This window comes from Aythya marila (genome assembly GCF_965140915.1).
Source record: "Aythya marila genome assembly, chromosome: 13".
In the NCBI taxonomy this organism is placed as follows: domain Eukaryota; kingdom Metazoa; phylum Chordata; class Aves; order Anseriformes; family Anatidae; genus Aythya; species Aythya marila.
Window position 1 is genome coordinate 18,628,955 of NC_139054.1, and position 13,351 is coordinate 18,642,305.

At 52.5% G+C, this 13,351-nt stretch overlaps 1 protein-coding gene across 3 annotated transcripts in view; it reads right to left on the minus strand.

The window, feature by feature from the left end:
• GAB3 (GRB2 associated binding protein 3) overlaps positions 1–13,351 on the minus strand; it is a 56,886-nt gene that overhangs the window by 15,288 nt on the left and 28,247 nt on the right. For all 3 annotated transcript variants that reach the window (XM_082771070.1, XM_082771068.1, XM_082771069.1), the window contains exon 2: positions 4,224–4,527. In XM_082771070.1, coding sequence (XP_082627196.1) covers positions 4,224–4,527 — 304 coding nt within the window. The remainder of the gene's footprint in view (positions 1–4,223; positions 4,528–13,351) is intronic.

The window sequence follows — 13,351 nt, forward strand, 5'->3', positions numbered from 1 at the left end:
CTCAGCCTGCAGAGCCTGGACTCGGAGCTGGCTTGCAAGCTGAGGGGGATCAAATATGCACCAGGCTAACTCCACAGAGACCTCAGCGAGCATGTGAACATCACCATCTGACCACGTATTTAAAGAAATAACAAAACCAACACAGTGCACAAGAAAAATAAATGACATTGTGGATTACTAGCACAGAGACTGAACAGGCCTGAGCTCCATCTGCTACTCGCAGGGTTTAGCCTCAGATTATCCCATCAGGAAGGGCTGCGGGCTGCACAACACATGGCAGGTCTGCACCGTCCCCGTCCCTGCCGCTCGCCGTGGCTGCCCTTCTTTAGCCTTTGGGGACGTGGCTACCCAGAGCCAGCTCCTGGCCCCCCATCCCAGTCCCCACCAGCTCTGCTGGGAACCGCATCAGGCGTGCATTAAAGTCGTGCTGCGGCGGCAGCTGGGGAGAATGAATTATGCATGGCCATTTTCAAGGGAGAGCAGGCAGAGAATAGGTTCGGTGCCTCTCCCCCTCTGTCCTCCCGTTTGCCAGCAAGGCTGAGCACAGCGCTTCGGCTGGCAAAATAGCTGTTTTGGTGGGTACTAACCCCAAAACCTCTGCCCTGCACTGACGGGAAGACTCACCATGGAGGATGCCCCATCAACTTTCCCTGTCAATGTAGGTCTTGGAAAACCAGAAGGCTTCTCCCTCCTGCTACAGACCCCAGCTCCAAAACTGTCCTTGTGCAATGGCACAATGGGTGAAAGCGGGGGTCCCTGCCTGCAGCTCCCCCCCACCACACCGGGCTGCAGGGAGGTGGAGACGCTGCCAGAGGCTGACATGAAAGAGCAGCCTTGAGGAGTGCAGGGAGGGATTTCCTCCCGAGGAGGGCTGGGAGGAGCCCTCACACTTCCCCTGACTCCCACACATGGGCCGGGCGCTGCCACCAGCAGGCCTGCTGCTCAGCGGGGACACGAAGGGGACGCCCCGAGTGGGGACAGCAGGGTTCCTGCAGGAACGGGGCTCCTGGCTCCCCGCGTCCCAGTGCGCTGCCCTGGCTGCCAGAGGTGTCCTCAGGGGGGCTGCAGCGAGCTCCCAGGGTGTCAAACCACTTCTCAGCAAGGTTTAAAAACAAAAAACATGCATTAAAGGCAGCAAAGAAACCATCAGAAAGGAGCAGGAAGGGAGAAAGTCCCAGGATGGGTGCGAGCAGGAGTGACCGGAGCTGTGGGGAAGTGAGGGAGAGGTGGATGGAGTGCAGGAGCAGAAGGCTCCTGTCCAGCTTCCCGCAGCCAGGAGGGACCACGGGTGACTGGTTGCTTCAGGTGACAGCGGTGACATCCTGGGGGTCAGGCTCCATCGTGCTGGGGGAGAAGGTGGAGGTACAGGGGGGTGATGGAGACAGGCGGGGATCAGTAGGGGCTGCATGGGGAGGAAGCAAGGCGTTTACACGTGGTGAGGAGCAATACCTGGAAGAGACCAAGAGGGAGCCCAAGAGGGAACCTCTTCCTCCCCCAGCAGCTCCCGTGCCTTCAGCACAGCCACGGGCACAGTTCCTTGTGGCAGCCGAGTGCCATGGGGCGAGGGTGGCCGGTGGCCAGTGGCCAGCCCGTCCCGCCTGCCGCCCGCCCAGGTGCTTCCTGACATCTGCTGGAGCTCGCGCTTCCCCTCCACCGGCCAGCCGGCCCCTCCTGTTGACTAAAACGTTGGCCTGACGGGGCCAGCTCCGAGCTGCCTAAATGTCGAACCCGAGGCCTCTGGTGAGGAGGAGCCGGCTGTGAGCTTGGCTTCGTCGTGGCTGTCAGGGGCTGAGCCATGGCACAGAGCCACGACCGCGCTGTCTGTGCCCACAGAGCATCAGTTCGGGGGTTCACTGGTTCGGGGTTTGGCCTCAAAGCTACCGTGAATTCTCAGAGAGATGCCAGGATTGTAAGCGATTGATTTCCCACTGTAGTATTGGCTGTGAGAGTCACCTCAATGCGGAGCAGCTCGGTAAGGTTTCCTGCTCTGCATGTGCCTTCCTTGTGGTGATTCATTGCAGGGACCGTGCCTTGTAGCGGTAGCGTTCATGTTAAAAAAGCGTGCTGCATTTAATAGGGCTTTTCTTATGCTAATTTTTAGGAGTAATTTGTTTAAACCTCCAACCTCTTGGGGGATTTCTGTGCTCCCAGAAAGCTGAAGCAATTTATCAGTATTTGAAACGTGCCGTGCAAGCTGTGCAACTGTGCAGGCTGAAATCAGAGGGCAGGAACAGAAGCTGAACATGCCCTGCAGCCTGAGCCAAATCCACACCAGACCCGACCACACTGGCAGGAGCTGCGGGCTAAATAGGAGGTGTTATTTGCCAGGAGGGATGTAGCAAGTGCATGGCTGGAAGCTCAGCTTACACTGCCCGCGATGCAGACTGCAGGCTCAGCTGCCAGACTTTACACTGAACCCAGACAAATGCTCTGCACTGCAGGGGATATTTGCCTCGAGGAACAGAGCAGAAAGCTGGGATGTCAGCTCTTCAGCCTGCCACAGCAAGAGCTGTCACTTCTCATCCATCAGCATCTACACTGGTGGTCTTGGCTGGGAAACACCCGTAGGATTCTGCCAGTGCTGCCCACATACAAGCCACACTACACTCGAGCAGTACAACAGAGGTTTCTAGTAATAATGCATCTTTCCTGGGGAGTGCCTTGGCTCCTGTGCCTCAGATCACACCTCCTTGGGCACGTCCTCAATGCAGTGCCAGAAGCCTACACGTACATTGGAAAGACAAAGAAATACATTTGGTTCTTTGTCTTGTGAGGGAAGACAGCTTCGTGTCAGGCTGATTGGTAAAGCTGCATCCGATGCAGCACCGCAGCGAGAGCAGCAGCACAAGGGCGACAGCTCCATTTCAGCAAGGGCCGACCAGCAGGGAGCAGGTCACTGGACAGTCCCTAATTACCCCAAACTCCGATGGACTTGGGGGATGACTGCCATCCCCCAAAGCTACCAGCTCAACTCTTCAAGCTGTACCCATGGGCAGTGTGTACTGGCACAAGAACACGTGCCAGCAAGTTTTCCTGGTGCTCTCTAGAGCCAACATGAAAACGGCAGACATCAGATTCATAACAGGAACGCTGCAGAGCTCTTCCACTCCCATTTCCCCTCAGAATAAACTACTGAAAAGATGATTAAAGAAGGCGAGGAACTGGGATAGGTTAAAACCAAACATCTCATGGCCTTTTGCTTCCTCTCTGCCAGGTAAGGGTATGCCCACGCAGCAGTGGGAGCACAGCAGCACACCGACCATGGCAGGATAGACTGCCCCTAAACATCTTGCTGCCCTTTGAGTCCCCTGGTGGGGCCGAGTCCCTCCATCACCACCCTTTTCTGCCCTCAGGCTGGCTTTTATCACCACGAAGGGCTTAGCCCTGACTCACTTCCTACAAAGCTCTGAAACTGCTGCTGTATCTGCCCATTGGAAATGTCAAGGGAAAGACAGATGGCTGTTATCTGAGCCTGATTTTCTCATTTGAAAGGTAAGTTGATGATGACATGGGTCCTGGCTTTAATTCCTGGCTAGATCCCTCTTGGAGTGGTTAGCTCCTGGAAGCTTTCCAGGAAACTCACCCCACTGACTGCCCGCAGGTGTGGGGCTGGCAGAACAGGCCGGCTTCGTGCTGCACTGGAGGACCATCGCTTTAGCCTAGACAGACACCCCTAGCGCTCTCCTGTCCTCTGCCTTTGCTTTATTTTTCTTCTCACTAATAGGCTAGGATAGTTCACCATTTTTGTCATTGATTTATGTGTGCACATACACCCAGATCTGCGCACATTCCACGTTCAACAAAGCTTGAGAAAACGCGAGTTTTGCAGAACACTTTCCTGGAACAGGTGTCTTACGTTAAGCCAAACTAAATAAACATGGGCCGTGTAATGAAATAAACAACCCCAGAAGATAACACTCAATCAGCTTTTCACATAAACAGTACCTTTTCTTATTAAGGACCTGCTGTTTATTCTAGCAGCGATTGCTTCATCGACGTGAGACCAAGCGGCCAGCTCTTATTTCCGCCCAGCAGAAGCCAGCCCCCCAGTAACCTTCAGAGCAGGGTCTGCACCGCCTCAGGACCACGTGGAGCTGTAGGAGATGTTAAGTCCCACATCCCTTGCCACCCCAATGAGCCCTATGCTTCCTTTTGCCCCGAGCAATGCTATGGAAAACCCCAACCCCAAGCCAGCCCCAAGCCCCAAGATAGCACGATCCTACCTGTGCCATCTTCCAGATGCCCGAAGTTGCAGATCTGGCTGATGTTGTGCACCCAGATCTGCATCTCCTCCTCAGTTTTGGCCACCAGGTAGAAGGTGCGGTAGGTGGTTCTCACGATGAAGACAAAGTTGTTCTGAAACTCTTTCCTGATGAAGTTGGGCCCCGAGTGCTTCAGCACTTCGCACTCGTTGAGGTCGATGATGCGGATGGGCTTTTTGGAGTGGTTGTTCCTGTAGTACTCCAGCACGTCGGGGTTCCCGCTCATGCGGCCTCGGCGCAGCACGAACCAGCGCTTCCTCCATGCCTGCGGGTGGCACAGACAGGGCCCGTCAGCCTCGCGACACAGCCAGCAGCACTTTTTGGCGTTAGGGCTTGTTAATAAACCTGTGGGAATGGGACTTGGACCCGAAGTGTTTGCTCTCAGCTTGCGTTTGGGGCAGGATGAGGAGAAGGGCTGTCACCTGGGGGAGCACAGGGAACACGGCTTCTCTCTCCTCTCGCCCTCAGCCTGCCAGCATGGTGCGATGGCTCTGATGCTTCACCTGCCTTTAGCTACAGCGGGTGAACCCAGAAGAGATTGTAACACGTTTTCCTTTCAGCTGGGACCACACCGTGTGCTGCAGCACGTGAGCTAACACCTGGCAGCACGCACCTCCTGCCCAAAGCAAGGCCTGCGGATGACCCGCACAGCTTCCCTGGCCAGGAAAAAAGCTGTTAATGAGCTGCCAGCTACTTCTGGAAGCCCAGAGCAAACCCTGAGGGAGCTGTAGTGCTAAGAAGTTAAGCGGGAACCTCCCCAGCGCTGCAGAACATCTGTTTACCCAGACTCTGCTTCCAGGGACGCCGCAACCTGCACCAACCCCTGTCAGCACCGGCATCTCCTGGGCCCACATGGCTGAAGGCACAGGACCCACACAGGCTAAAACGAAGACTGAGATGCCGCATCACTTCGTTAAGCTGCACGCAAGTTTCTAGGAACAAAATAACATTTTCCGCTCCTCCAGCAGCTGCTGCAGTTCAGCAGCAGCACGAGAGCCCCTGCGCTGATTACAGCTGTCACCAGCACGCTTACTTCAAGGGCCAAGAGGAATCCACCCTGAGCTCTGCTCCACAGAGGAAAGCTGAAGCAAGGTGTCAGCAAACTCCTTGCAAATAGCGTTTGGATAAAACCAGCTCTGACGGCAGCCCCGTGGGGGCAAAGAGGCTTGCACAATGCCCAGGTACACAGTCACCATAGAGCCCCAGATGCTCTAATTGCCTTCATCAGTTAAAAGTTTAGCAATGAAACATCTAACAACCACCCCCTGCCTAAGCATTACGCAAGTGCTCGCCGCAAAGCGACTCATCACAACGTGAACCTGGGCAATCGCTTGCACTTGGGTTCACCACAGTGCTCCTTTCGCAGGGCGGCTGTCGGACTGACACCCAACCTGCTGGCCTTGGTGCAAAGTAACTGATGGCAGGATGCTGTCACTGCATCGTACAAATCCTTACCGGGACACTTGGGGCTCAGTACAGGCACTACAGATTTCACCGACAGTTCCTGTGAGTACAGCAACAGTGAAAGCAACCAACAAAAAAATAGCAATCCTTTGTTAGGAGGTGTTTGATTTATTTTTCCCCCGCACTTACAGCGGTTTCCTCACAGTGCAAAGCTTTTGCCTTTCCATACTCATCTGATATTTTATCTAGAGATGAATCTACTCAGCCTGGCAGTACCTTAATCTATTTTGAAAGCAATAGACTAGTCATAAATAACAAAGAGGGACCAGAGACTGCAGTACTTTAGAGGGAGCTCTTGCAAGGCTGACTAACACGCAGCAGCTGATGTACAGGAGTGGCTCTCAAAGCAGGGCCGCATCAGGAACGGATGCAAAGCAGAGGTGAGGTGCCAAGTATTGCACAAAGAAAATTCAGGGTCACCTATACGACCTGTCAAGGTTTGAAAGTGATTTGGTCTCTGTTAGAAGCAGCTAGAGGCAACATCAGATCACTGAGATCTTGCAGAGAAGTTGGATTGTGTAGGAACCAAGGAAGAAAGTGACACACGCACCCTCCCCAAATCAAATTAAAGCAAAAATGAAGCTTTTAATGGAGAAAACAGCTCCCTGAGTAGCAAATTTCAGTAGTAGAGCAGAGTCATCTTGCATTGCATAGCCCTGGACAGGGCCATGCCACCACCTGCAGCCCAAGCTCCACGCATGCCTGATGCACAGCCTGCTGGTGCAGCAGGATTGGCAGCTCAGCTCCCCTAACGCACACACAGCCCAGGCAGCAAGAAGAGAAATGCCTCGGGAGGAATAAGCCAAAAAATATCTCCTTTGCCCTCCAAGGAAGCTGGCTGCTAAAGCAGCCAGCAGGAACCACCTGAGCTCCCCCAGGGCACTGCCACTGCCCTCAGGCTGCTGGGCCTGCAGCTTAAATTTGGTTCCTGATGGAGAGCCGGTGGAAATCACCTGCACGGGAGCACGGTGAGGGAGGAGGAGGTGGGTGTCTCTGGGTCAGGCTGGACAGTACAGCATCTGTCCCCATTTCTTCAGCATTTTGACTTTAACGAGCCTAACGGGATCTGTGGGCTTCAGGAGAACCTGGGCAGCTGGTGAGAGGAGAGCAGAAACCCTCAGCTGTGCTTTGCAAGCTGGCACAAGCTCAGGAGCTGCCCCATGACCCTCCCTGCGGGCAGGCAGCCCCACCAGGCTTCTTGCAAGGAGAGCGGGAGGTGCCTGCTGCTGGTGGTCCACGACGGGAGAGGAGGAGACACCGAGGCTGTGGGAAGCCCTGGTTATCACGCCCGGGCAGCCAGAGCACAGGGCTGGGTGGAAATAACGAAATCAGTGCGGGTGCAAGGGGGAGGTGATGGGGACTTTGGGACGATGGGAGGCTGAACCAGGGCTGCTATTGCACATGGGCGACTGCTGCACCGGGGGTGTCGGTGGCAACACCAGATAAAAAAGGCCACAAACAAACCAGTCGGGTGCTGAAAATGTAGCTGACTAGTAAACATGTTGGGAGCCTGCATGGGAAGGTTTTAGCCAGGGACTGTAACCGCTTACCTTCTGCCTGGGAGCATGTGTTGGGTTTTGTCTGTGAGAAACAAACGCAGCATGTGAGATCTAAATAATTAACTGCAGCACACACAAGCTCCATGAGGTGAATTGGCCTGGAATAGGATTTATCCTGTGAGGTTTGATTTTTTTCTGGTTTTAATAACAAACCAGGGGATGGCCAAAAGGCTTGACATTCTTTACCAGCTGAATTAATGCTCATGACTCCCCCGCGAGGATAATCTTCACCAGGCACAGTGAAGCCAAGGGGAAGCAGGACAAGGCGTGCCAGCTCCTCGCTCGCCTGGAGGCCCGGCAGTGTGCTGGCCGCTGTGGGGAGGCCCGGCAGGGAAAGGAGAGGCCGCGAGCTCAGTGCTGGGAGGAAGGGGAGCAGCGGGTGCCATAGCAGAGGGGCTGACCTGGGGCTGGGTGTTCCAGTGTGCGCCGTGCTCCTCCTTCGGCTGCCCGAGCCGCGGAGTGGTTTTGGGTACCGGCAGAGCCACAGGGCGATCGTCCTGCAGCTGTGCCGGCGTTTGAGACCAAAGTTTTCGAAGAACCACTTTAAAACGTCTTATTTTAGGGGAAAAAAAAAAAAAAAAAAAAAAAAAAAAAGAAGAGGCAGAACTTTATAGCGTTTCCTATAAATGATTTCTAAGAGGAAGTTTGAATTCATACTGGACAGCCCTGTGAGCAGCTGGTGTCTCGGCCTGTTGACAGCGCGGCGGTTCAGAGCTGCCAGCCGCAGGGCGATGCGCCAGGAGGGGGTCAGCTCCCACCTGCGTCCTCGTGCTCACAGAGCCCAAGGGTGCTGTAGGGAGCAGCTCATGCTTTGCAGGAGCAACGGGCCAGCCCCTCGCAGGAGGGCTCCTGCCTCCTGCTCTCTGCCCACCTGGTTGTGCATTCAGGCTCGATTAACTCACTTGTGGAAATCAGAGAAGAAAAAGACCTCTTAAACCTTCCCCCAGCTGCAGTGATGGCTTTGCTGTCTCAGTCCTGGCTGTAGGGTTGCAGCTCCCATCAGCTCTGCATAATAAATCTCCTTAACGAGGCTGCCTGCGTGTCCCTTTTCTGGGGGACAGCGGAGCTCGCTGCCTATCACCCCTGGCTTTAGCACTCTGCCCGCCTTGTTTTGCCTCCCTTGTGCCCAGCTTCTCGTATTTTCTGCTCAGATCTCACAAACTTCAGCAGCGAGAGGCTGAAGAGGCTTACGGCTGGGAAAGAAAAGTCAATGAATCTTCTCCTGCCCTCGCAGCTCTGTTTTCTCAAGGGGAAAGGCTCTGAAGGACACCAGCATGCCCACAGCAAGCCGCGTTCAGCACAGCCTCGTACAGCTGCTCTGCGCATCCCGCGCAGAGGACCACAGTACGATGATTTCGGGACGGGCTACTGTCTAACACCCTATTTCCATCTGCTAAGTCGTGAGTCACTGACTGAGTCACTTGTCTATCTGCCTGTGGTGGTTTCAGTATGAGTCTAAATGAATCTTATTTCAGGAAAGTCAGCATGAGCCTTCCTCGGAGGAGATGCAGGGGAAGGGGAAATACCTTCTTCTTTGCAAGGTGATATAGATACAAAGATTGACTAAAAATGCTACCCTAAAAATTTCCTGCACTCTATGTGCAGCAAAAGCTTTGTAATAAAGCATCTAAGGTGACGTCCTTTAGAACCAGGGAGCTTTCCTTTGTTTCTGCTTCTCACAAAAAGCAACCTGTGGTTTGTGTAGAAATAAATGACACACACTATGAAAAAAAAAAAAAAAAAGAAAGAAAGAAAAAGACCCGGACTCAACTGTTGTCTGCTAACCTACACACATTCCCACTGCCTGCTCCACATCCCAATCCATATTTATGGTGCTTTACATATACAAACATCTGCAACCAACTGAGTCACTGCTATTTAATAAACATGCAGATTCTTAGTAAAGCTAACGCGTCCATTTAGGCACAGCGGGTCAAAGTCATAGCGACCTAGAAACTTGGGAGGTTTAAGTTCTTAGAAACCTTGCAGGAGATAAGCAAATGAGTTCTGAAAGCAGAATTAAAAATGACACCACCAATAAATGCAACAAGTAATTCTCCCAGTGTGTCTGGCCACACATCCCTGGGATGAACAAGGCAGTGAAGACGGACTCAGGTGCTTTCAGGACGTGACAGAAATTTCTGTGTCTCCAGGTGGGATTGAACCTGAGCTGCCACCACTTCCAGCAGCCTGCCAGCCGTCCTGGTGGACCACTCATCACGAGAGGCTTGCAAAAGCCCCGTGCGGAGGGATGCTGGCGCTGGACAGCCTGCTTTGCCCCATGGCAGGCTGTTGGACCCTGTCCCACCAGCACGTCAAGGGGATGTGGCCTCATGCCTTCAGCATCCTTGTACTCTCCTTTCTCTTTCGTCTGTTTAAGGACAGTTCAGGGGAGACATACCAGCAACAGAAGACAGCCCCAAAACCATCAGGCAAAGGGCTTGGTTTGGAGCCACTGAAAGATCTCCTCCCAGCAAACCCCTCCTCACTGCTGGGGCACACGTTTTCCTTCCCGAGGGCAGGCACTGCGAAGCACGAATCCCTTCCCACTGCCCCCCAGCTGACACCTTCTGGCTGCTGCTACATTTCTGCAGGCAGCTACGCTCCTTGACAGTGAAGACTTACAGGCAGGGCTCTTCACATGAGGATGTTTACAGCCTCACCAGCTAGCCAAGAGTTTTAGTTCCATATTCCCTCGCAGCATGCTTATGTGCAGTATCTCAAGTGACATTATTATTACCGTCCTGAACGCAGCTTGGATTTCTCCAGTGCTTTCTTTCCCCTGAAGTCCTGCAGCACTTGGCAGCTGGTACACGCCTGTTACACGCCACATATGCGGTGAGTGGTTCACCTGCCCCGGGGTACACCTGCTGCCGACACCGTGCCATGCTCCCCATGGCCAGGGTGCTCATGCCTTTGGCTTTGGCTGGTCTCTTCCATCCCAAATCCTCATTTCCCTGTGTGATGTGGCAGAGGAAAATGGGTAGAAACCCCCCGGTCTGGCTTGGTGCCACCCCTTTGTCAGCTACAAAATGAAAGCCCCACTTCTCAGGACTGTGCTTTTTGCAGAAATGAGTTAAAACCAGGGTGAAACCAACACACTGCTCAGGCTCTCCTGGATTTGACAACATAATTTCATTTTCTATCAGTGGGAAAGGGGCCACTGAAACCTCATGCAGCACGGCAGGGATCCCGACAGTTGCATGAAAACTACTTGTGTAAGACAGCCTGGAAACCTTTAGGGCTTTTCTGACTTGTCCACAATAAATTCTTTAACACCAACACAGTAATAAGATAAAATCTTGACTAGAGGTAGATTCCAAGTTCTTGGAAGCTTTCATCCAAAACTCTTGCATAATCCTAAAGGATTTTTAAAAGGCTCCATGCAGATCCTTGAGATCCCCCTAAAGCGAGGCTGCCTGCAGGTTGTTTGAGCAGCAGCTCTCAACCACGAAAGCTGGGTATCAGCATCTGCTGGATGGCCGAAGCTATTCAAGTCAAAGTAGTTTGCAGTTATTTTTGGAAGCAAACACAGGAAAATGTATACACTAAAGGGACCGAAGTTTGGACAAATTTTGAGCAAATTCGCTAAACTAATAGCTTTTATGGAAGGACTCCAAACCTCCCCTGCTAAGGGAAGAAATCGAGTTGGGGCTAATCCCCTTCCTTGCAGCTCCCCAGCAAGATGTAAATACAGATGTGCGAAGTAGTTAAAGACCAGAAGGAACTGCAGGTTTCTCAAGCCTGAAGATTGCGCCCTGCCTCAGGCTATCTGGAGTCCCTCTCCTCTGTGTTACTGGGAACTGGCAGTTTTCTCAGTATTTTTACACCAACAGAACAAATTTTGCTGTTTCACCTTGTTAACTGAACATGTGGTGTGAGGTCAGCAACAGTCACGCAGCCTATCTATAACTGTCTGAGCTCACATGATGCTACGGCTCCGAAGAGAAGGAACATAAACAGGAAATTGGGCAAAGTGACTCTTTTAGTAGGGGACCACAACACCATTTTTTTTTCTTTTTCAGTAGCTAAACTTTTTAACAACACACTGCTGGATCTGATGAAGAAAAGCAGAGTAGCCAGCACGATCAGAAAAAAAAAAAAAAAAAAAGCCACAGATGTTTACGCTGTGACACTTCAGCCTGATGATAGCAATGTGCTCGATGCAGCGAAATGACCCCACTTTCCGGGTTGTGCTCAGAAGCTGGGCTCATCGCCCCGTGTGCAGGGAACGAGCTGGTATCAGATGCATCCCCCACAGCCACCGTGGGCCAAATCTCGGCCGTCTTTTTGTCCACCCGTGTCCAATTCCCTGCCGTAGGCTGCAAGCGCTTCGACCTTTGCACTTCATTTTCTCTCCTAAAATTGCCTGGAGAAAGGAAGTGTGCGGGAGGCAGGCAGCGGAGCGGGGAGGAGGTGCACATGCGTGGGAGGGCTTGTCTTGCAGAGCAGGCCAAGTGTGTTGAAAACAAGAACCAACCTTTCTGGACACATGTACGGAGATAGGAAGGAAAAAAGAGAGAGGCCCAATGTCACAACAGCAACTGCCACATGTCCAGAAGAGCTCGGGATCCAGGTGTGTGGAGGGGGCACTGGTTTCGGAGGGCTCGGCGTGCTCCCTGCTGTGCAGATGCTGAAGATCTCTGCTGGGATCGATGTGCTGGCTCGCAAGCCGTCCCACGGGAGCCACCCGGCCTTCACGGTGACATTTAGACTCTATTGAAGTAAATGGCAAAGCTCCCACTTGCTTGGAGAAGGCCAGGTCCTCCTCTCGACAGGAAGCTCTGAGAAATGCAGAGATTCCCAAAAATGGAAACACATGCCGAAGGAATCATCTGAATCGAGAAAATCTGCCTTAGACAAATGAGCAGCCTTTCTATCTACCGCATCAGACGATGAACTCACCCTTCACGGGTCTAGCCTGGGGTTTGTGGGTTACTCCCAGGCTGTCCTCAGCCCTGACTTTTCTCCAGCCAGACAGCGAGTGTCTTCTGGTGATCTCAGGCACGAGACCCCATTTTGGGGGGACACAGGCCCTCCCTGCCACTGGGTGCTACCTGCCCGGCCATTTCAGTAAATATCAGAATTGCAATTAAGAGTACACTAGGAGTGTGGGAAAGACAGACTGAAATATATGGTGAAATACTTTGAGTGAGCTCCCTTGAACTGGTCGGGATGGCTGCAGGTACACAGGTGGGGTGTGTGTGGCCACACCGAGCCCCACAGCACCGAAGGAGGCTGGAAGAGCTAAGTGGCTGCGTTCACACCCACCTGCTCATTTTGAAGTACAATATTAGAAAAGCAGCTGTGCTAAGGAGTTTATGCATCTATTTTGATTGTAGTTCTGCTGCTTTGGACTGCCTTTTCACCAATGCATTGGGTTGCTTTGCCTGTAAGTATCCTGCTAGGCAGTGGTACATTTTAAGAACCAGTTCTCCTTCTTCTTTAAAAGCTCTCCTAAATTAATCTTCTCTGCTTTACACTGCACAGGAGACTGAGCTGGTTTTTAGACGTTTTTAGAATTATACTTTCATTCTCCTTAGTTTGTGGAAAAGTGGTCATTACTCATACGGCTCCTAATATACAGCATCTCTTGCCCGTCATTTTTTATTTTAAAGTACATAAATGTTAGGAAAAATATAAACAACGCTCCCCATGCCAGGTTTTCTTTTGTTTGTTTAAGAATCCTCTCTGAGTTGCCAGAATTTTTCTGGAGTTTTTTTCAGAGTTTTTGCTGCTGCGTCCTGCATCTCATCCAAGGAAGCAGGGCTCTCAGGGCGAGGCTTGAAGGGCTAACACCCCGCGAGCTCCGCTTCCCTCCACACTTGAGGTGCATTTCACAAGCTCAGCTGGCTAAAGTCAGCTCGAGTATCCAAACACCCATCAAGTAAACTTCCCATGCTTCGGGGGCAGCCACACATTTCTTCACCCTGCCTGTGAAATTCTGCAGATCCGCGCAGTTTTTCTCACTGTGCTACTTCATGCCCTGCTGACTTCACACCAGCACCAGGGGAAAGGTGCTCCAGCAGAGATGGAGTGAGGAGCAGAGCTGGCGCCGCTCCCCAG